The sequence below is a fragment of the Pempheris klunzingeri genome, chromosome 15 (genome assembly GCF_042242105.1).
Source record: "Pempheris klunzingeri isolate RE-2024b chromosome 15, fPemKlu1.hap1, whole genome shotgun sequence".
Classification (NCBI taxonomy): Eukaryota; Metazoa; Chordata; class Actinopteri; order Acropomatiformes; family Pempheridae; genus Pempheris; species Pempheris klunzingeri.
The window spans coordinates 2,502,063-2,525,313 of NC_092026.1; the positions used below are offsets into that span (position 1 = coordinate 2,502,063).

Genomic DNA, 23,251 nt, shown 5'->3' on the forward strand with positions numbered 1-23,251 from the left:
AGCCAATCAGATGAGCGGATAACGCTCCGACAACAAACAAAAGATCGAGGCTAGCTGAGCTCATAACACTTAGTCGACCCGTCTAGCCTAACGTTACTTTGCTCCCAACTGCGACCCTCTCCTTTGTCTTTTACTCACTTTCCTTCTGATCCTGTGCGGCAGGCAGCCTCCTCTTAGTGTCTCGCATTTGTGGCTTCGTGTCAGCTAATGTCAGCCTGAGCCATTTCACCGATCGCTTTGCCTTCGCTGGCTAAAGCTAAACGCGTCAGCCTGGTTAGCTCCTCGGCTAACCAGCTCTGGCTGCCTCTCAGCGGACCAGCGAAGCCAGTTAGCTTAGCCTAGCTAGCTAGCTAGCTTTGCTAAACCTCCCCTAAAAAACTTGACACTGACTGACACGAGTGGCTCTGGCTTGTTGCTGACAAGCCAATTCACCAAAACTCGTGTCGTAGCCATGTCTGGGCAGTCGTCGGGCTGTGGGTTTCTGATGTCGGTTGTTGTCCACGGAGACTCAGCTCTGAACGAGCAGGAAAAGGAGCTCAGCCAGCGACTCCGACGGCTCTACCCAGCCGTTAATGAAAACGAGACTCCGCTCCCCCGGTCCTGGAGCCCGAAGGACAAGTTCAGCTACATCGGGCTGTCTCAGAACAACCTCCGTGTACATTATAAAGGTATGACACGAAGATTAACCCGAGTTTAGCACTTTGTCGCCCAGTGCTAACGCCAAGTTGGCTAACGTTAGCTTAGCCCGACGGTTAGCGGATCAGAGCCAGCTGCCGTTGAGGCTAAAAACAAAGTAGGCTAGGCTATTAGCTTCATCAACAACAAGGCAGAGGACATCTTGCAACCCGACCAGCTGGCGAGGTGTATCCACAGCCAAAATTGACCTACTAGCTCGTTAGCTTTTCCTGCTAACTGCCCTGTTTGCCAGCCTATCAGCTAATATGTGAACAGTCACCATGTAGCGCATACTGCCAGGCTATCTTTTGAAATAAACCAAATTACATGTTAATGTAGATGCATCCTTTTCACAAAGTACATCTAAGGCTGGTTAGGCTCGGTGTGAGTCACATAATCATACCGTTCAACGTTAGTGGGAATGGACAAGAGCTAGTCAGCCCTTCTGGTAGGCTAAAGTAGCATTATTAGGTAATTAAATGACAGGAAATGCACATGATTAGCATCATCATGATTAACTTAAGTTGCTCAAAAGAAGTGATAGGCTTCCAGTGAAGTTGTTATTGATGACAGGGTAGACACTGATCGTAGCAGCTGAGGGTTTAATATCAAGTGTCTTGTCTGACATTCAGGCTGACTAGTTGCCTAACAGAGCTATAAAGAGCGATTTTGGTGCAGGCCTACAAGAAAGGGCTAGAGTCAAAAAAAAAAAAAAAAAAGGTGCAACTGTGCTTCCTGGGTGTGTTCTACTATTCTGGGTCTGACGGGCCCTCGACACACACACACACACACACACACACACACACTCACTTCCTTGCTAAAACCAGAAGGTTCTGTCAACAAATTCACCTGAATCTCCTGTAGCAGGTATGCAGATGTTGTTTAACTTTACCATTCAGACTATGCAAACTTTTACACAAAAGCAGATCACCACTTAAACAGTCCCACATTTGAACCGTCCATTTCAGCAGGGATAAGCTGAAAATGTCAGGCCACCTATGAGTAACTAGGCTTTGCTTTGTCAAATATCCCCTATGTTTTGGCACTAATTGGATGGATTCTGAATCATATTTACACAAATAAACAGAATCTAAAACCTTTAGTTTTGTTTAATAGGCTTGGCCTCATCTACAGTCATCTATTATTATTATTATTATTGATCATAATAGGATCTTCTATTAAGTTAATTTTACAAAAAACGAAATGTGATGTATCTTCGCATACCATAAAACGAAATGTTTGATCAATTAATCTTAACCTATTTCAATAATTGATTAATCACTGATCAGTCTTGAAGCAAAACTGTCAGAAATGTACTGGCCCCAGCTACTTAAATGCAAATATTTGCTCTGTTTCCATGTCTTCTCTAACAATAAACTGAATAACTTTGGGTTTTGCAGAGTTGTTTGGACAAAACAAGCCATTTGAATATGCCAAGTGGTGCTTTGGGAAATTGCAATTTATAAATAGCATTTTATGCTATTTTCTGACATTTTATGGCTCAAACAATTGATCAAATCATCAAGAAACTTGTCACCATATTAATAACTATTGAAGATCATCTATATTAGAACAACATCAGTGCTGCGTTTTGAGACTTTTATGTCACATCTGACAGGTGAACGTGTTGGTATAGTTCACATTTCTACAAAAGCATCTGAAAAGTGAATAAACATCTTAAAACAACCACAGCATGTTATGAAAATGAGTATACCAATAGCATTGGTATTCCCAAACAAAGTAAAAAAATAAAACGGTAATGACAGTAAAGTACCTCACCGTCTTCCTGCAGGTAATTGGTAATGATTGTAGATTAAATGATTAAGATGAAAAATAATCAACAGATTAATTTACACTGAAAATATTAATGCTGCTGGGTGATATTGTATTTCATCAGTCCTCCTCACCTGAATGGTGAATTCATCTGGCAACCATTTTGTCACAAGAACAAATGTAAAATGGAGGCGAAAGGTTTTTATTTTCGCTCATCCACTCTCAGTTAATTTTACATATTTGAATGTGTCCTGCTCTTCCATGAACCTGCCGCACACACCAGCAGGTCTCCTGATGAGATGCACCTGGATGGTAAAGACTGATCATTAACCAGTTGTCATTTCAGCATCCTATCAAATACATGCATCCTTTATCGCTCAACAATTTCAGGAAAACATCTGTGATTTTATTTTATTTGGACCAACATGATCTTTTATGATTATTAATGAGACTCCAGGCCTGTAGTGTCGTGTTCGTATTATTAAACAAGATGCATTTGTATCTTGCTTAACCACAAACTCATCTCATTTCTACATGACAACAGATAAAATGATGCACTTCTAAGTAAATGGCTTGTTTTCTACAGAGGAACTGACTGATTTAAGTCACATTTTATTAGAAATGATATTAGCAAACTGCTGCTAGGTAACATCTTATAATGTAAACATTTCTAATGTCCGACCCCTAATAATACTGATGATCGTTAGCTTCACTGGCTACAAACCCAGTTGAGGGCCCAGATTCAGAACATTTAAGGTGGTTATAATCTTAAAGCCACTGACACATTGTCTGCTCAGGTAAATTTGTAAAAACGTCAACCAGCAAAATGGCATCATGTGTTTTTGGAATCACAGAACCCACTTTCCCTGTCATATAAAGCTGAAGCTCTGTTTTCATGTGGAGATGTTTCCACCCATGGAAAGAAGTATTTTGTTGAATTATGTTGTTGCAGTTAATGTACACAGAATACCGCTAATACAAATTTACCTGAAAAAATATTGGGACAAGCACAAATTTGCTTTGGGCTGTTAGTTGTAAAACTTTTATGGTATAGAGTCTGTGCAGAAGCCCCACCGCTCCAATTTGACAGTAACTTTGCCATTAACTGCTCAGAGGAGTGTTCTTTCAGTGTGGGGAAATGACTGGCGGCATTTTCAATCTTCCCTTTTGGGTTAAAACTTCAAAAAGACACAAGATGACGGGTGGAAAACATAAGGAACCTTTTAGGACCACTGCTGGAGAGGCATGTCCTCTGTTTCTTTAACACTGGCTGACAACGGCTGTCAGGTTGGGGGTTTAATTCTCTCCACAGCCACTCGTCCTAAAAATCCACACACAGTTCTGCACTGTACTTTGAATTAGTATGATGGACAAAATCAGACTTGCTGGTCTTCAGCTCAGGTAGATGTAGAAAAGCTTCTCTCTGTCTTTTATATTCAGCATTTCTGTCCATTTATGGTTACAGAATGATCCAGTATCCTTTTGTAATTTTGTAACGAGCACACTGTGTATTTTATCCTCACCTGAAGGTCATGGAAAAACCCCCAAAGACGCAGCGTCTGTACGGGCCACCCACCCCATCCCAGCAGCCTGCGGGGTCTACTACTTCGAGGTGAAGATCATCAGCAAAGGCAGAGATGGGTAAGGGCAACGAATACTGCAAAACAGTTCGGAAAGACCACAACACTTGATTTGCAACTCTTTTAGCTTTGTGAACCGCTGAGTTTGGTCTGAAGTGATGTAATCCAAAGTGATTATGGCGTCACCATAGCAGTGGCTCAGTGGTTCATCAATGTCGGCCATCCAGGATGGAAGATGGCTCGGCCAAACCTAAATCCCAATGATTGTTGATCCCTTGACTTCATTAGTACCACCAGCAGGTCAAAATTTGACTTCTCTAACACTATGTTGCTTCAGTGTTGGCATGCTAACGCACTAAATGTTTATGTAAACTACTATGATGTACTCCAACAGTTAGCATAGTAGTTGTAATGTAATTTAACGGTATGAATGTCACTTATGTTTTTATCATGATGTCTTGATGATTTTATATTTTTTGCTTTATAAATACTGCAATTCTGAGAAACTATTTTATTCATATATATTTTGATGACGATTGCTATGACAATGACCGTAGACATGTAATGTTACATGCTAAATGTTAGCATGTTAACATGTTAACTGTAGGCATATTTGCTAACATGCTATTTGACGTTAGCATGCTAATGTTAGCACTCAGCTGAAAGCTCAGTTGAGTTAATGCTAATGAGCAATCAGACAAATCTACAGCCACACTAACAGTCCTGTAATGTTTAAAAACAGAAGGGAAACTTTTTTTATATTACTATATATTACTAGACTATTTTTTTCTGGGGAATGATAAACTTGAGCCTCATAGGGACACTAGGGAGGTTATTGATTTAAATATTGTTAATCCTGTAAATGGCATAGGTATTGAACTCATGACTGATGCTGTGACATAGGATAATATACTTCTTTGACACGGTGGCAAGTTGCTTAAAGCTTATTTTGGTAACAATGAAGGCCCAAAAGAGTGACTAGTCTAATCTGGATTTACATGCACTGTAACCCTGCAGCAGTGTGAGTCATTATAGCTGCTTACTATTTAAGACATGGACTTGCATAATTTTTTACCAAATGGACTCACTGTACAACAGTTAGTCACGGCTGTATCTCATAGTGTAATAATTGTTGTCAAATTGGACCTGTTAATTGAGTTAAGGGGTAGATAAAGCAGCTTATGGATTGTTCCTGGTAGGAAACCCTGATCGACTTGTCTTTTTGTGTCCGATCAGAAATAATCAAAAGGAGACATGATAGCTCACAGGAGATTACAGTCCTATTCTCCTCTTTATACCTGAGATTCTTACTGAATGTCTTTTGAACACGCTGCCATGCTATGATGTTATCAATATCTAATTAACTAGAGACGCTCCTATATGAATGCTGATTTAGACGGAACGCTTTACTAACTTTGTACGACCCCAAACTGTAAATCCTTATTAATTGTTTGGTTATGCATGATGATGGGGTCATTAGTCAGGTTTACATGCCCTGTATGCAAATCTAGGTTTTCGAAATTCATATCAGGAGCCTGCATAACACAGAAAAATCTAATTAAGTGAAGGCACGATTAAAAGATTAAAATCTTGACAGGGCACAGAGGTCAATTTGTGATCCTTAATTGAGAGTACAGTCATCTGAAGGGCCTCATCTGGCAACAAGTCATGACTTCACTGGTTGTTTTCAACCAATTGAACCTCCTTGACCCAAACTGTCTCAATACTTTGATAATCTAAAAAAAAAAAAAAAAAAAACATTGCCCACATCTAATTATTACATTACCACATTCTGTCACCATGTGTACAAAACAGGAACTCAAAAATTCTCATTCAAAAGTAGAATTTGATATTTGAATATTTTTAGCCACACCAGCAGCTGTGGTGATCACTTGACTAGTTTAGTCTATATACAAGGTATATGCAGTGTTTCCCAGAACGAGGGGAGACTTCCCGCAAGTTTGATCAATCGTTAATAGCATCACTGTCTCAGACAGATAAAAAAGAGAAGAAGCTAAAATCGGTAACCAAATACACTTTGGGTGGATAAAAGCGAGATGTGGTTGGTGCCTTGTCTGTGGTGGCAGTGCAGACAATATTTTGGGGAGCCTCAAGATGTCCACACTTTTACCTGAATACACAACATGGCAACTCAGATTTCCCTTCCTTACTTTGCTTTTGCCATGTTTTTTTTCTGATCTCCTATACAGCTGCTTGACTTTCTCACCGTGACAACTTGGAGTCACTAAAGTACACTGGTACACCACATCAAGCAAAAGCTTAATGCTAATGTTTTATGCTAACGATAGCTTGCTAAATAGTATATAATAAATCCAAGTATGTTGACATGCTAACTGTTGGCACCAGTAGTGATGCGGATGTAAGACAAGCAAATGTTTCCCTCTGTTTATAATCCATCTGACATTTTTTTTTATCCTGGATGTGCACAGATTATAACAACCTCCCACGCTTTTAAGTTTGGCTGTAGACAGTTTATGAAAGCTGATTAGGATGTTTATTAACAAAGCATTATTGGTGGCTGGTTATCTGTTTTTCTTTTTTTAAAGAATGTGCAAATAAACCCCACTGTCTGTTTTACAGGTACATGGGCATCGGCCTCTCCGCTCAGGGTGTAAACATGAACAGACTCCCTGGTAAGATGACACTTCTGTGTGTGTTTGTTTCGCCCAGTGTTCACCACCACTGCCTTTGGGTGTGGTGAGAAGAATATGTCTGTTTGCGTGTGTCACTGTGTCTTCTGTTTGTTGTACTGGAGATCTTTTTATCTGTGTTTGTGTGGGTGTCATTTTGTCTGAACTTATTGTCTGGTGGAGATCGGCCTTGGACGCGCTGGGTGTAGGTGTGACTGAGTGACAGTCTGTTAATTTCAATGAGTTATCTGTCACTTATATGATTGCATACTCGTGTTTTCTTATTGCTGGAGTTGTTCATAAGCAGGAGTTCCTCATGTGTGATGAGCCCTGAGAGGTTAGGAAAACTAATGTGGTTGTTCCATTCAGTGAAGGTGTTCCCTCTTTTACACAGGCGTATGGGGAGAGGGACTGGAAAAAATAACAAAAAATCCTTTCCATGGATTCAAGAATTGTAATGTGTATTGTACATTTCTTATGCAAGCTGTAATTCAGTTCTTAGGGAGAAACATTTACAGCCTCTTGGACTTTTGGAGAGTTTTGCAACGTGTAACACAAGTGTAAATTAATGATATCGAGATTGCAGACCAGCTGTTTTCTTTCTGCAAATTGGTATGTGGAGGCAGAGTTCGGAAGGAGGAGATGTTAAGATTCAAAGCAACTCTGCATAATATCAGTAGAATGTCTGAGTGTGTTGAAGTGTGACTTAAACAGAGGGCTACACCTGCTACCAGGCCAGCATATCAAAGCAGGAATACTTTACTGGCAACTACATAGAAAAATGACTGTTTGCTGCCTGTTATTGATTAATTTGGCAGAAACAATCGTAGTATTGCATGTATGCATTTTGTTTTCTCGCCAAGAGTTAGACGGGAAGATTGATGCCACTCTTGTGACTGTCCATTTTAAATGTGAAGCTACCACCAGCTGGCTAGCTTAGCTTAGCACAAGGAGTGGAAACTCCTATATTGTCCCAATATAACAAAAATCCACTCACCAGCAGCTCTACAGCTCACTAATTAACAAATTACATTTTGTTTGTTTAATCCGCAAAACAACCGAAGTGTAAAAACAACAAGCTGCAGATTTACGGGTGGTGGCGTGCCAAACTATTTCTTGGTTGGGACCAGTTGCCCGGCAACCAGCAGAGAATATACTGGCCAATGTTTATTTTTTTTAAACTCTTCAATATTAATGTAGTTGTGGACCCCAAAGTCCACCAGTCAGGCTTCAGTTATTTTAATGAGGACATGGATTTTCTTCTGGGCTTTTAGTACTTTCACAAGATAAATATGGTAAAAGTTTCTCTAAGAAGACAACAAAGATTATAAAGAAAATCCTTTACCACATTAGGAAACCCATGTGCAAAGCTCTCACCAACACTGGCACAGTTTCAAAACTGCTGGTCAGTATGAAAAGATTTCTGCTGCCGCTTGTTGTCTTTGCCATGACATGCTGCCATAAGGACAGCGTTGGTAGATGTCAGCTCTGAGCTCCAGAGAGGTTATCAGGCCAAGCAGGAGCCCCAATCCCCCTTCACAAGTCTGAGGAATGGACCCGCCCAGGAGCTCCAGTCCCCTCGTACAAAGATAACAGGTCCAGAGCAAGCAGCAGAGGCCCAGCTGATGGATAGATGCTAATGTAAATTCACTAATTGTAAAGAACTGATGCCAAACCGTTGGAGAGTTTAGTGCTCTCCTCCAGTGATGAATGTTGCAATAGCAGGATTAACACTGCAGCTCAGCAGTAACTCACAGGATCCTGTCACTTTGTTGTAATGTTAAAGCAGTCCTGAGGCCGTCCATGCTGCAGCACAGGCAGCTTCTTCCTTCCCTCTCCCTGAGAGAGGAAGGCAAAAAGTATGTTGGAGCTTTTCATACCCAAATTTCAAAAGTACATAGTAAATATAAACAGGTGTGTAAGACAAAGGCAGGATGTGATCACTATTCAGATACAATACAATGAACAATTATTATTTACTGAGCTTAGGTAGAGAGCAGAGAAACAGAAATGGTCTGCAGCATGGAGGTGCTTGACTCAACAGCCACACCTGGAGATGAAGGTCAAAAAGCTTTAAAAAAAAATCTTCAAATTCTGTGAGCATCTCCGGCTGTATAAAACAGAACTAGACGTGTCCTTCTGCAGCCACAGTGAGGATTACAACCTGTCCCAGTGATTTTAAAAAGAAGGATTTCCTAGGTTCAGTTCCCATGGTGCCCATCAGCAGTCAGTCGTGTGTGTGTGCACCCTGCTGAAGTGTCCTTGAGCGAGGCATTGAACCCCTGCAGATGTTTGCCTCCTGTTCCAAGTCTCTGTTACCAAAACACACCTGTATTTCCTGAAGCTTTAAAATAATGACGAAGCATATCTGATTTTGGAGCAGCTACGTTTCCAAATCTGGATTCATTTGTGCTGTTTCATGTTTCGTCAAAATACGGTTAAAACACTTGCTGTGGAGTGTGATTGCTCGGGTTACAGTGAAATCGTAAGTGTGTTGGTGTAACTGGCTGTCTGCAGCTAATCTCTCAAACTATGGGACCGATCAACCTCATGTTTTGTGCACATTTTATTGGCTGTTTTAACACCACAGAGCAAAAGGCATTCAACTAAGCTAAAAACAAGCCTCCTCTCGTCTGTTCATACAACATTTTAGCCTTTATCGAGGCTCAAAATCTGATATCCATAGAAAAGTTTGTTCTCTTTTTGAACCGGAGCATCTGCAGATCAAATACCTAATATGTACTGATCCACTAAAGCTACGTACGATGTGATAAGAATAAATCCATGTCTGGCTGTAAAGGCTAAAGGCTACCCACTCAAGTCAGTGCTTTAAAGCCCACTGGGAGCACCGTGGCCCGTCTGCTAAAGATATGCGTCTGGTCTATTTTTGCTGCTGGCCACGGCCCGACAGCGTCAAACAGCACAGAGCAGACGGGGCGGGCAGGAAGTCGGGCAACAAACAGCAAAGAGAATCTGGTCAGTTTTCACAATAAAAGCCGCCGTGCAGACTTTCAATTCTATATTCCACCAGCACATCAATATTATTTTATAGTCAGTGGCACCAGGTCATACATTAAATGAGGCAGACGTGTCAGATGGGTTTCAGGGGTCAGGGAGCCAGTGTTAACAGCTGTTGTGTTGAAGTTTGTTCCCCCATCAGACAGGTTTAGGTCAGGCTTTGGTTAGGTGTAGCAGAGATCTGCATGCTACAGAGTGCACTTTTTGGTCGGCAGTTTTCTTGACGAAACACTGCAGGTTTGTTTAAATGATTCTGAAGCTTTTTTTTCACTCATGCAGTGCATTTTAATGATTTGCAGAGGTCGTGATTACAGCCCTAAAGACCTCCTCGGGAGTCTGGTTCCTGTTTTTTTTTTTTTTTTTTTTTCCCCTTCTTTTTTTTTTTTAAACTCTTTGGTCTGTGTTGTTGGTCACAGATGCCTGGAGTGTTAAACACTAGATGGAAAAAGAATCCTGAATAAAGCTGAGTAGGTTGTGCTTTCCAGTATGCTTCGCTTCAGTCATGTCTGAAAGGAGCAGGTTGTGTTCCTGTGAACTCTATTTCATCTTCACTACATTTTTTTTTTAATGTGCATGTGTGTTTGAAATGTAGCCCAAGAGTGGACCATCTGTTGTGCTTTTACACCTTTTTCGCCATCTGCAGAGAGCTCATATTCTAACACTTCACATCCCTCAGGTTGGGACAAGCACTCATACGGTTACCACGGGGATGACGGCCACTCCTTCTGCTCGTCTGGCACCGGGCAACCCTACGGACCCACGTTTACAACAGGCGACGTGATAGGCTGCTGCGTTAACCTCATCAATAACACCTGCTTCTACACAAAGAATGGCCACAGCCTAGGTAAGGAGCTCAGAAACCAACACCCTGTCTGCCCATGACTTGTAAGGCTACAGCTCAAGTCTGTTTACTTCTTCTCTCGCTCCCCACCGACACTCAGCTGCTGGCTACTGTCAGTCAAACACAGACACTCACACTTCCCTGCAGCCAGCAGAAACAAGAAGGGATATTTCCCCAAATACCTTTTTTTTTTCTTCTTCTTCTTTTTTTAATCCTAGACTGTTTCATTTCAGAGCATTACTTTTTTTTTTTAGTGCAAAAACTAATAAGTAAAAGTTAATTCAGTTGGACTTTGAGTTTGTAGTGCTTTTCTTGGTGCCTCAAAAGGTTCCCAACTGAAGGCTGCAATGCATAAATTCAAGACACAAAAGGATTCAGGGACCCTTCTGCTCAAAAGAAATAATCATAATGATAATAAGAAAAATCAAGGTATGACAGGAAGTTAGAGAATTTGTTTACATGTACAAGGGGCTGCTACATTATGGCAAAAATCCTGACCATGATTATTTCAGTTAATATTGACATCATGATTAGTTAATATGATTACTCACTGACTTCATGTATTTGTTTAATTAGATTCACATTAATAGTAATTGAGCTGAATTGTAATTAATCAAGTCTGCCAGGCAATCGGAGGGGGTAACTCAGGACACAGGTGTCGGGTCGGTACTCAAATCCACCAATGTGCTGTGAAGACGACCCTAGCAAGAAACCCTACGAAAGCGCACTGCTGTGAAGGAAACGGGTGCGCTGGATTTCTAAGACCAGAGAAAAGAGCATCATTGCAAAATGGAATGCGGCACAATTATCGTTTTATCTCAACTGTCTTGTTTTCATAATCGTTGGAAGCCAAAATCGATGAAGATGAAAGATGGAAAAATGTTCTGCCTGAAAGGAAATTCTCCAGTTATATGGAGCCCCATGAACCAGGTTTCTCTGACTCAGACAAAGGAAAACCATCTCTCTTTAACAGATTCAGGTTTATCAGGTTACTGCAGAGAGATGGTGTGTTTACATATACTGTAATAATCTGGTTACCATCGACTGTGACCTTCTGGTGTGTGTCGAAATGGAAATGACTCCTCTTGTTCATGCTGACACTTTCTCTCTTCCTCTGCAGGTATTGCCTTCACAGACCTACCAGTAAGTACCCACATTTTGTTCGCTCCCCGTCTTGTAAAGTAATCTTTGTAGTTTCCATAATTAATCAGGGCTGCGGGAGTCGAGGCTATTTATAGAAATGAAATGTTTAATTTCCTGCAGAATGTCTGCTGTAGCCTAAATGTTTACACTCAGAGGCTGGGGGACCTGTGAGCCACAGATGTTGATGATCAGGGTTCTTTAGATAACATGTGGGGGAGAAATGACTTGGGACACATTTCACACTCTGTCATTGCAGGTGATAACTCTCAGGTGTCAGATTTGGCAATATATCACCATAATCACCGATAATGGTGTCAGCTCCAGTCTTTTTCTTTGGTCTTAAGTCTGCTTTAATCTTTGTAGCATATAGCAAGTCTAGCAAACCAGTGTGCAGTGTTGATGCACTGCCATAGTTGGGTATGCAGTGCCACTTCACAATTTTGTCTTTTTGTTTTTTAGGGTAATTTGATTATTAGTAGCCAAAATTGCAGGGAAATATTTCAACAATCTGGTTTGAACATCAATGATTACGATTTAAAGTGAAAAAATGAATAGAATATTTTCAGCAGATATAGAGGTAGAGTAGAGGTAATGACTGTTAACTTGTCCTTTACAAAACCCTCTATACACTACCTGCCCAACACCACATGGACAAACTAAGTTTCCAACTAGCTTGTGAAGAAAGTGGAGCATTTAGCAGTTGAAGTTTGTCAGGACTTGGAGGAGACCCAAACGGAGCCAAAAGTATAGTGAATATTGGTCTGTATGAGGTCGCCATGTTGTTGAAGTGTGTGTGAGAACGTTTTTGTATTATAAGGCGATAATATGTCAGTATAGCTTGTTTCTGTTGCCCCCAGGTGGCCAAAAATGTTTTAATGTAAGATAAGACATTATTTAGATAGAGATTAGAATTCAGTTTCATCACTTGCTCCTGTGTTTCATATATGAATGACTCCCACACCAAAGGAGCAAATTCCAATGGGATTCATGCATGTCTTGAGGGAGGTACTTGTTTTTAAGTTTGGGATTTTTTTTTGTTTTTTTTTCTTCTCTTGCCTTCTTACTCGGTAGCAAATGAAAATGGGACCGGCTGTTTTTCGAGGGAGCAGAAAATAAGAGTCTTAGCGTCAACAATAATCCATTGAGCAGCAAAACAGGCTTGGCTGTAGGCCAGACATTCATGTTCCTCCAGAGTTGTGCAGTGAAGTGCGTCACCTCAGCACAGCTGACCTTTGTGGTTATTGAACCATGACAAAGGCAGCTCTAACACACACACACTTCTCTTGTGTTAGTGGTCTTATGGGGACTCTAATTGACTAGATTTATTCCCTAACCCTTACCCTACTCCTAACTCCTAACCAGACTTGGTCCTATTTCTTTCTCAAGACTAGTTCTAACTCCAGTCTACTATGTCCTACTGTCAGCTCTTTTTTTTTTTTTTTTACTATATTGTGAATGTTAAGATTTTAGATATTTTGTGATACTCTCAGGACACTTGTCCAAAACAGTCTCGGTCATTGCCACTTGTCAGTCACCACCACCCCTGATCAAATCAAGGCTGTGATTAAATTGGCAGCATCGTGAAACAGTGAACCCAAACAAACTCCCTCTCCTCATAGTTTGGTTTATCTCCTCATCCTGTCATCACAGACGTCAGCTGGGACGTTTTTTAAAAGAAGGAAGAAAAAAAAGCAGACTGGCTGTTCTTAGGAACAAGAAATTGACATGTAGTTAACCTTCAGGCGTTGGCATGCAACATGCCGACAACTTGCACTGTAACATAACACAGAGAGTGCTTCACACCCCTAGCAGGAGGAAGCAAATAATTAAATCTTAAAACAAAATGTAAATGGATGAATATTTTCAGAAATGCCTTTTTGAAATCAGTTTTGGTCTACAGTGATGTTTAGGGATAGAAAGTATATATATATTTTTTTCTTTGTCTCAGGTTTGAAGGTTTTGGAGTTGGTGTTTCCAGGTCTTTTTCTGGCTGCTGTTTAGCTGAGCTTTGTTTTGGATTTTGTCAGGCGGTGCCTAAAGCCTTTTTACAGAATGAAGCTGGCAATATTATTATATTATAGTGTATACTTTTTTGTTACTGTCAAAACAGTATGTGTCCTACAAATGACTGTCTGTATCACAGACGGATTCATCTTATTCCTCTGTGCTGTACAGCTCCATTGTTGTCCAAAAACTGTTAAATTGGTGATCTCTTGTTACCATGAACACACACATTGTCTTTTTGACTCATTGCTGCCCACATTTCAATATTTTTTTCCAGACATTTACTTACTGCAGGTATGACTGCTTAGAGCTTTGTAATCGAGACGACCAGTAACCTCAACACACGGACACTTGCTCTGTATGTGTTTGTGAAAGACTGGAGGTGTGTGTTGAAGTTGTTAGTGTGTGTGTGTGTGTGTTTGTCAATTATTCTCTACTATTTCCTGATTTAATGAATGGTACCTTCTTTTTATAATAATCTTATCACTTGCTACTTTGGCAGGATTATCTTCATTACATATATGCCAATAAAGAAATTTGAGTTTGATAACATCTACCAGCTGCTGTGGGAAGTTGAGTTTTTTTTCTTTTAGATATCAAACTATGTATTTATGAACCATTTACACAAATGCATCTTCAGAAGGAACCAGTGAGCTTGGGCTTGAGTGCCACAGACAAACTCATTGTTGTTTTTGGTCTTTTCATGGGAGTTGCTGACAATAAGAAAAATGAAAAAATAGAATAAGGCCATTGTATGCTGTGTGCTCAGTAATTAAAACCACCCGTACTCAGCTGGTTAGGTTTACTCATCTCTACCAATACAGCAGCTGAACAAACTGGAGGTCTTACTCACACTGTATTGATCCCTGAAGGAGACATTTATCTGGAGGTTTTAGTGACTGGGTGCTCCATAAAAGTGTATATTAGGAAGCTGAATGCCATAACAGTGCAGGCCAGGAAGGGAGAGGAATAGTGTCGGAACAACTGGCAAAATAATCACAGCGTCATCGATTCTTAAGAGTAAATCAGTACATCGATCAGCTTTGGTGGACATATTATGGTCAGTCTGTGCAGTAGAAAACTTACTCACTGCCTCTTAATGTCACAAGAGTTTGAACCCTGACTCTGCTGTCAAAAGATGGCCTACTGCAATTTCATTACAGAATCTTTGTCAACTGGTAAAATCCAGTTTTATGGGCTAATTGTAGACGAAAAGTCATTTCCTGAGATTTACTGTTTTCCTGTTTTGTTTCCTGTTTTGATTTATTGTCCAGATTGCGTTTCCAAACTCCATTTCCTCTATCATCCTAATTCTCTGCTGTCTAATCTCTCTACCACAGCCTAACTTGTACCCGACCGTGGGCCTTCAGACCCCAGGGGAGGTGGTGGATGCAAACTTCGGCCAGCACCCCTTCGTGTTCGACATTGAGGACTACATGCGTGAGTGGAGGACAAAGATCCAGGCCCAGATCGACCGCTTCCCCATCGGAGAGCGCGAGGGCGAGTGGCAGTCCATGATCCAGAAGTAAGTACGCTGTGGAGTAAACGGCGTCTAGATGAGGATACAAGCAATTATAACTGTTGTCTAAGCATTGTGAGGCTTATTGATGTGTACAGTTGCTATGGTTATAGTTGTCGTTCTTATCTATCGCTAGATTAGCAGTAAAGACGCTGTTTACTGTTCCTGTCCCCCCCCCCCCCGTGTGTTTGCTCCATTTCCACCATTGTCTTTTAATTTCTGGTACCTATTCCTCGCTGTTGTAAGGAAACACGTGTCCACATTTGCAAGGATGTCACATGACCTGGCACGGACGAAATTACTGCAGCTATCAGGTTAAAAAAACATGCATACGATCTTTGGCACAAAGTTACCCACAGGGTTAGCTAGCTCTCAGCTAGCTTGCTGTGTGAAGCAGCCACTGACTGTATAAAGACGTGGACGTAGCTTCCTGGTCTGAAAAGTGAAGCTGAGGCTGAAGAGCATTTAACCTGAATTCTCTTAATGCCCAGCAGGGAGCCAGCAGGTTGTAAACAGAAGTCTGATTGGATGGAAGTCTATGAGGAAATTAACCGACTTCTCACCTGATTTATTAGCCTGGTGAACATTTTCCTGATGAGTTTCTGCTCTCAGTCTCTAGTTTACAGTCTTCTTCAGCACAGCAGGATGTTCATGTAGTAAATTATGTCCCATTCAGAGGAAAATAGACATAAAGCAGGGTGTGCTTTAGGGCGGGACTACGTTGTGACTAACCAATCAGAGGCCGTGTTTGTTGAATTAACGCCACTTCTGGTTCCAAAAAACCAAGATGAAATCAACATAGTGATGCTTCTATGGTGAATGATGCAGGTTCCTGTTAATAACTTATTATTTACATTAATCACAGGTGCCTGCTGATTTAGCATTCTTGGAAAATATAGGGAAAAAAAATACAACTTTTATCCAACTATGTAATATACATTCTGTTTTTAATAGAATTTTGAATATTCTGCTTGTTGCACAATAATACGCCCAGAGGAGGCTAATGGGTGGTTTTGTATTTACTGTAATTTATGAAGTATGTTTAAGATTCAACTCTTCCTTTTACTCATTATCAGGCCAGTGCTCATCATATGTTAGTTGGAGCTGAACATTGAGAATACTGTAGGTGACAGGAAATTACTGCTGACGTGATGAGGATCAAGGCCCAGATGGACCACTTCCCCACCAGAGAGCTGGAGCCGTGATCCAGAAGTAAAAGCTGTGGGACTCGGTTTCTCTTCATGCCATGCCCTGATGGGATTAGCTCTCTGTCGCTATGATTACTTGTCCTGAATGGATTTAATCTCCATTTGATGGGGATTGGGGCTGAGGGTGGGGTGGAGTGGAGGGAGCCACTGCTTTTATCCAGGAAAGTCGCCTCCCTGCCTGGGATTGAAAACAGGAAGTTTTTAAGCTCACGTCAGATTGATGGATGGGAAGACTTATTGTCTTTGTAGAGCAACAGCAGCATGATGACGAGTCGGCGAGAGCGGCGGCCTCTGATCCCAAATCTCACTGAAACACTGCTGGCAGCGAGTTGAATATTTTTTTATTTTTTTAGAACTGGCATTGTGCAAATAATAAGCAGTCAATAGGATTCGTCCTTGAAAAACACTGTTGCATTGTGCAAAGTTTCCAGATCTCAGTAATTGACTTGGTGGGTTTAATATAATCAGAACTGGTAGAAATGATGGAAAAATCTACAAAAATAAAACTCAAGTAGAGTATAAAGGTTCATTCCTGACCTTGGAAACCAAAGTGAACAAAACATGTCACTCTAAAGCTTATTTAGTAGCTGCTCTGCCGCTCCTCGTGAGCAGATTGAATTAGCTTATTTGCTATGGTCTGAGTTGTGATAAATCAAAATTAACATGTAACGAGAATGATGGGATTGCGTGCGTGATGCTGAAACTACATCTGCGCTCAAATACTCAAAGTAAACAACCACCTTTTATGCCTAATTGCAGCAGTATTTCTCAGTTTAATTAATTTAATCTGCCTGGGAAGGACAGTTTTAATTTCATCTGCATGGAAAAAGCTTTAATTATGTTTATTGAATGTTTGGTTTGAGGTGTTCTAGTCTCTACTTGATTGTATGATTTCTCCTGCTGCCGTGTTTAATCACAGGGCGTGTTTGGTCTTTCTTCTCTCTCTCCTCCTGTCAGGATGGTGGCTTCCTACCTGGTCCATCACAGCTATTGTGCTACAGCCGAAGCCTTTGCCAAATCCACAGACCAGGCGGTGCACGAGGAGCTGGCCTCCATCAAAAACCGACAGAGTGAGTCCTTTTGTGTGGGCGTGTGTTTCTAAATGATGCAGTCACCAGGTTAAGAACGGGAACCAGGAGTTTTCTCAACATTGTTAAGACTAATACTGAAAGTCTGCTGTTAGTAGAAGTTTAAAAAAAAGTGGGGTCACCACAAGTGTTGAGTAAGGCAGGGATCTACTGCTGAAACCTTTCAGTAAAGAGGACGTGGGTCTTATACAGAACGGAAAAGTCTGGAATTGGATGAGTCATTTCCAGTATTGAAATAACTTGAATTTCTGGACTGTTGCCCCTATTCAATTTTTTCTAAAGTATATGCAGAACAGCTCTGCCCCAAAACGCAGCAATATCTTTGAATAGCATGCATGTAAATAGCATCACAAATAACCAAATATGAAACTTGTTGTTATAAGAAAAGTATCTTTTCTGCGTGAGGAAACCTTTATGGCTACATTCAGCATGGCTTCTGTGGACACAGTGAATAAAAGAGGCTGCACATATAATACAATACATACACGCTACATACATAGTCGGAATATAAAATACTTAAAACCACTCATTTACATAGTAAATGTCTAGCTACGTGCACTCAGATGTCAGGTATGGTCTGAAAAATGTACCGATATAAGATGTAATAAATGTAACATGCAGAATTTTAAAATGGAAAGTGTGTAGGAACCAGGAAATGAAGAGTTTCCAAAACAGTCAGTACACAGACTTCTTTCTGTGACCTTTAATTGGCAGACAATCAGTAGTTGCAGTTTGGCTGCCTTATCGTGGAGCAGTAGCTGCATCATTCCTTGTTGCTATAAAACAGAAATTAAAACTGCATACTGTAAAAATGAGTGCATAGTAAACTCTGTATACCATGAGCATGGTGTGGAGTTGGGACCAAGCCTCTCAGATGATCAACCTGAGAAAGTCTGTCAGTCAGTGTAGAAACCTACGATAAAGAAGATCCATTTGTTTAATTGAAAACCTGTAATGTTTCACTGGGGAGCTCTGGAGGAGAATTTCTCTCTTTCATTCAAATAGGTTGATTTTTTATTTTTTCTCACACAAACAGCATGACCATTTTAAAATCACGCTCTCAGTATCACCTTTTTGTAAACATGCTCGCTGGTGGTTTGCAGAGATCCAGAAGCTGGTGTTGTCGGGTAGAATGGGCGAGGCCATCGAGACCACCCAGCAGCTCTACCCCAACCTCCTGGAGAGGAACCCTGACCTTCTCTTCATGCTCAAGTAAGAAGACAGCGGCATTTAATTTGACTGCTTTTTCACATGTTACTGACTGACTTACAAACGGCTGCTGGTCGACCCTCCGTGGGGTCTTGATAACTGTGTCTTGGTACCATTGTGTCATATTTCAGAAAGTGCAGCAGATTTATTTAAAAAAAGAAGAAATGTGGAACCAAATATCTGAAAACCAAAACTGTTTGATCTCTTTTGCTTGTTTCTTTTCTTCTTTTATCTGACCCACATGCTTAAATCTCCAAATGATTTATTTTTTACTTGTTTCTTCATATTCTGTCCTTTTTTAAACACTGATCTTTTCTAATCTTTACCGTCCTTTGTTTCCTCTCTTGTTCTCCTCTTGTCTTTGTTGTTCCCTCATCTCATGCTCGTCTCATATTTCCATCACTGTCTGTGTTTCCTCTTTTTATTCCATTCTTCTTCTGTCTCTTTCTCCTGTCCTTGCTTTGTTCTGGCTTCTGTCTTCTTCCTTTCATGCTCTTTTCTTCCTCCCTCCCTCCCTCCCTCCCTCAGGGTGAGACAGTTTATAGAGATGGTGAATGGGACGGACAGCGAGGTGAGGTGTCTGGGAGGCCGCAGCCCAAAGTCTCAGGACAGTTACCCCGGCTCCCCCCGGCCCTTCAGCAGCCCCAGCCACAAAGCCAGCAGCTCCCAGCCCTACCTCCCAGGTACGGTCCAGCTGTGCTCGCTGTATTCACATCTGGAGAGAAGAACAGGCCTCCAGTCCACCCTGAGTACACACACTGCTCCATTTTACATCCAGAGACAACAGTTACCTTTTTACAGCCTAGTATCTGCTCTGCAAACACAGCTTTGACGTATTTACAACAGAGCTGAAACGGCAAATCCATTCATCGAAAGTCAGCTAATCATTAAGCAGCAGTAAGTGACAGCAGAAATCTGAAAACATTTCTGGATAAAGCTCCTTCTGCTGCTTTTCTGTTTTTATATCACTGATAATTTGGATATCTTTTGATTGAACTAAGACATTTGGAGACGTCACTTTGAGATCCGGGAAACTGAAACAGACATTTTACAGACCAAAGGAATAATCGGTTCATTGAGAAAACAATTATTAGTTGCAACTAAGATGCACAAACAGACCGACGGCTTCCTTCACATGGTCTGAAACACAGAAATGTTAATGATGCAACAACAATACAATATATGATGTTTTAATTCACACGATTCTACATGTTTTAAAAACACAATCACAGTCTTTCCTCTATTTTATTTTCTAATCGGTTTAGAAAAGCTTTTTAAATGACTTTCATCATGTTTAGTATAAGGGGACTCCCCAGCAATAGTCAAGAGTGGGGACATTTTAAAGGGATATTACCTCACATTAGATGGCAGTTTGGAGAAGCAATATCACTGTAATTGTTCCCAATGTTTAGAATATTTTACCACTTCTTTTACCACCTCCTGCCTGCTCCTTTAAACTGGGGGCTGCAGGTAAAACACTGACCATGGATCATACAACCACACTAATAAAATCTGAACTGTCCTTAACGGTTTGAAAAATGTCCATCTCACCCTGCTGTTTTTGTTTTTAGGGTTCGACAGCAACTGCTGTAATGGTGTGACGTCTAATAAGAGCCACAGCTCCTCCCCCCACAGTCACAAGCCCTGCCCCCCAGGCTCCGGCTCCACCCTCCCGCCGTCTGACATTAGCCTCAACGGGAGCCGCAGCCAACAGCCCATAACCAGGTACTGAGAGACAGCACACACACCTTTCTGGAGACATTATGACATCTCAGGAGGAACTACTGTACTTCCTGTGAGTTTGTCACACGAACTGACGGCTCCTTCGTCCCTCTGCTCATGTCTCAGTAGCGAAGTGGATATGGAGGTCGACCACTTCACCAACGGAGTGACAGAATCGTCCTCCAATGGTTTCCTCAACGGCAGCTCCAAACACACCACCGAGCCCGACGACTGTGACGCAGACATGGGTGCGTAGAGTGTGTGTGTGTGTGTGTGTGTGTGTGAGTGGAGGTATTAATGGTGTCATTTGAACATTCATCAGCATGGTAATGCCCCGCTGGTTGTATTTTAGTAGACTTGTGTCCTGGTTGATGAGGCTGTTCTCTGCCTTGCCTCTCCTCTCTAAGAAAAACACACAATCATTCTCTCTGTGTAAAATTTCCTTTGTGGTAAGGCGGTTACTCTACCCTTACTGGGTGAGCCCCCCCCGGCTTATACGGCAGTGCTGTGAGTGTACCATGACGTTCAGCCTACATTTAAACGTGCCCATTTTGCTTGCCGAACTGGCCGTCGCTCTGCAGAGGTGGAGTCGACTCAGTCCAAGAGGCAGCTGTGCGGCGGCAGCCAGGCGGCCATCGAGAGAATGATCCATTTCGGCAGGGAGCTCCAGAGCATGAGCGAACACCTCCGCCGCGAGTGTGGCAAGAACTCGGCCAACAAGAAGATGCTCAAGGTAATGAAGAAATAACTGAGCTTGTTGGTCAATGCTGTGTAAACCTACTGTTGAATTATTCAGTATTTTTATAGGCAATGTTCCTTTATTCCTGAATTCCTCTGTCCGACATCTCAGTATTTAAGGCTTGCAAATTGTTTTATTTAAGGTCACTAAAAATGTTTATTGGTTGAAGTACTGAATCTTAGGTACTGCGTTAGATTTGTATTCCATTATTTTGTGTAATAACCCCAACCCCATTATTTATTGATATTATTCCCTTAACCATGTCACTCCCCACACCTAAACCTAACAAAAAGGGGGAAAAAAGCATCCCAGACACAAACTGACTCTCATTCTGTACATAATCCTCTTGTAGGACAGTTTGCTGAACTTGTTGTTGAATTATATTATCAGCAGCAAGTTACTGGCTAAGAAATTGATGTTTCCCACAGTTATGTCCCGTGACGATAGTGTGACTGTAGGAACGTAAAGGACGGCACACTGATGGCCTGCAGTGGTGTGATCAGCGTGTGTTGTCGTTTGTGTGTCCTCCTGCAGGATGCGTTCAGCCTGCTGGCCTACTCGGACCCCTGGGGCAGCCCAGTCGGCTACCAGCTGGACGCCATTCAGAGGGAGCCGGTCTGCTCCACTCTCAACAGTGCAATATTAGGTAGGTCTGCTGTCAGTATTAAATCTGTTTACATGTGACGTGAGGAGAGCTTCCATTAAACATGTTAGATCATCACTGAGAACTGATGCATTTTACTCCTCAGAACTACAACAGCCTTCTGATGTTGGGAAGGTGTGGAGGTACTGTACTTTGTTTTCTGCAGTCCTGACCTTCTTCTTCTTCTTCTTCTTCTTCTCTCTTTTTTTCTCTCCAGAGACTCACAACCTGCCCAAGCAGCCCCCCCTGGCCCAGGCTGTGGGTCAGGCTGCCCAGTGCCTCGCCATCATGGCACGAACTGGCAGCGGCTCCTGCGCCTTCGCCTCTGTGGACGATTACCTGCACTAGCCCAGTGCGCGTGTGCGTGCGCGCACACACACACACACACACACTCTCACTCTCTGAGGGCCTGTCCAGAAAGGGCTCCTTCCACCTCCTCTATCAGTGTCATCATATTAGCTGAGGAGACGCTCCTCTGCACGATAACAAGTAGTAGAAAGTTAACCACCTCACTCGCTTCTTGTTTTGCTTTTACCAACCGGCACCATGGCCGAGGATCAGGAGTCACTTCTGGGCAGATCTTTAGATTGTCAACACTCAACACACACACACACACACACACACACACACACGCCCACCACCTCCCCACCCATCTTAAATATGAAATTATGCCTCCACCTTGGTTGGCCTCGCAAACCCCCTCCTCCGGCCCTGCGAGGCTGCGGCTGCATCATTCTGACTGACAGCGCAGACGCCAGCCAAGAGTAGCCGACTTGAAAATACACGGAGAGCCGAACTCGTGTGGACTCGCTGCAGATTCCCAGCCCCCGCATACCTGGGGGGCATCAACCCGGGGTGGACAGACTGACATAAAAACCCCCCGTTGGTCAAACATGAATGGAAAACTAATAAGAAAAAAAAACAAAACAAAAAAGAAACCCGACGAGTGACCGCCATGGCTGGCCACCCTTTAACGTGGTCGCTGTAAACCTGGCTCACCAGGCTAAACGCGCACACACTCATAACACGCTAACAAGCGAACACGGAGGACGGAGAAGTCCATCTCCTCCACTGAGGCTTGCTCCGTTACAGACAGCCTACCAACCCCCCCTTCACCCCCTGCACCGACGCTGACCCCCTCCTCCCCTTCTCTCCCCCCTTCACTCACTTCAGGACATTGGCGGAGATTCGCGTGACGCATGTGGACTCGGGACTTCGAAGAAGCCAGAGAGAATCTACAGTCTCGACTCAGCGTTCCCTGTTTTTAATCCCTTTTGTTTTGTTTCTGTTTTCCATGGGCGAGGTGGGGGGGACTGGGGAGGGCTGCTGACCTGGCTCTTGTTTTGTTTTTAGTTTTTCCAGGTTTACAAGGCACGGTGATGATTATTATTATTATTATCATTATTATTATTCTAATTATCATTATTAATTATTGTTA

The 23,251-nt window shown here is 42.0% G+C and overlaps 1 protein-coding gene across 1 annotated transcript; it reads left to right on the top strand.

Annotated features, from left to right (window-relative positions):
* The first annotated feature begins 235 nt into the window (after nucleotides 1-235).
* ranbp9 (RAN binding protein 9) lies at nucleotides 236-23,103 on the top strand. Its single transcript, XM_070845091.1, has 14 exons — nucleotides 236-668; nucleotides 3,978-4,089; nucleotides 6,630-6,682; nucleotides 10,374-10,541; nucleotides 11,659-11,681; nucleotides 15,026-15,210; nucleotides 17,370-17,482; nucleotides 18,604-18,712; nucleotides 19,238-19,392; nucleotides 20,281-20,434; nucleotides 20,558-20,679; nucleotides 21,013-21,164; nucleotides 21,705-21,816; nucleotides 22,031-23,103. Exons 1-14 carry the CDS (start codon nucleotides 452-454, stop codon nucleotides 22,159-22,161), a joined length of 1,806 nt encoding a protein of 601 aa, XP_070701192.1. The 5' UTR covers nucleotides 236-451; the 3' UTR covers nucleotides 22,162-23,103.
* Nucleotides 23,104-23,251: the final 148 nt, after the last annotated feature.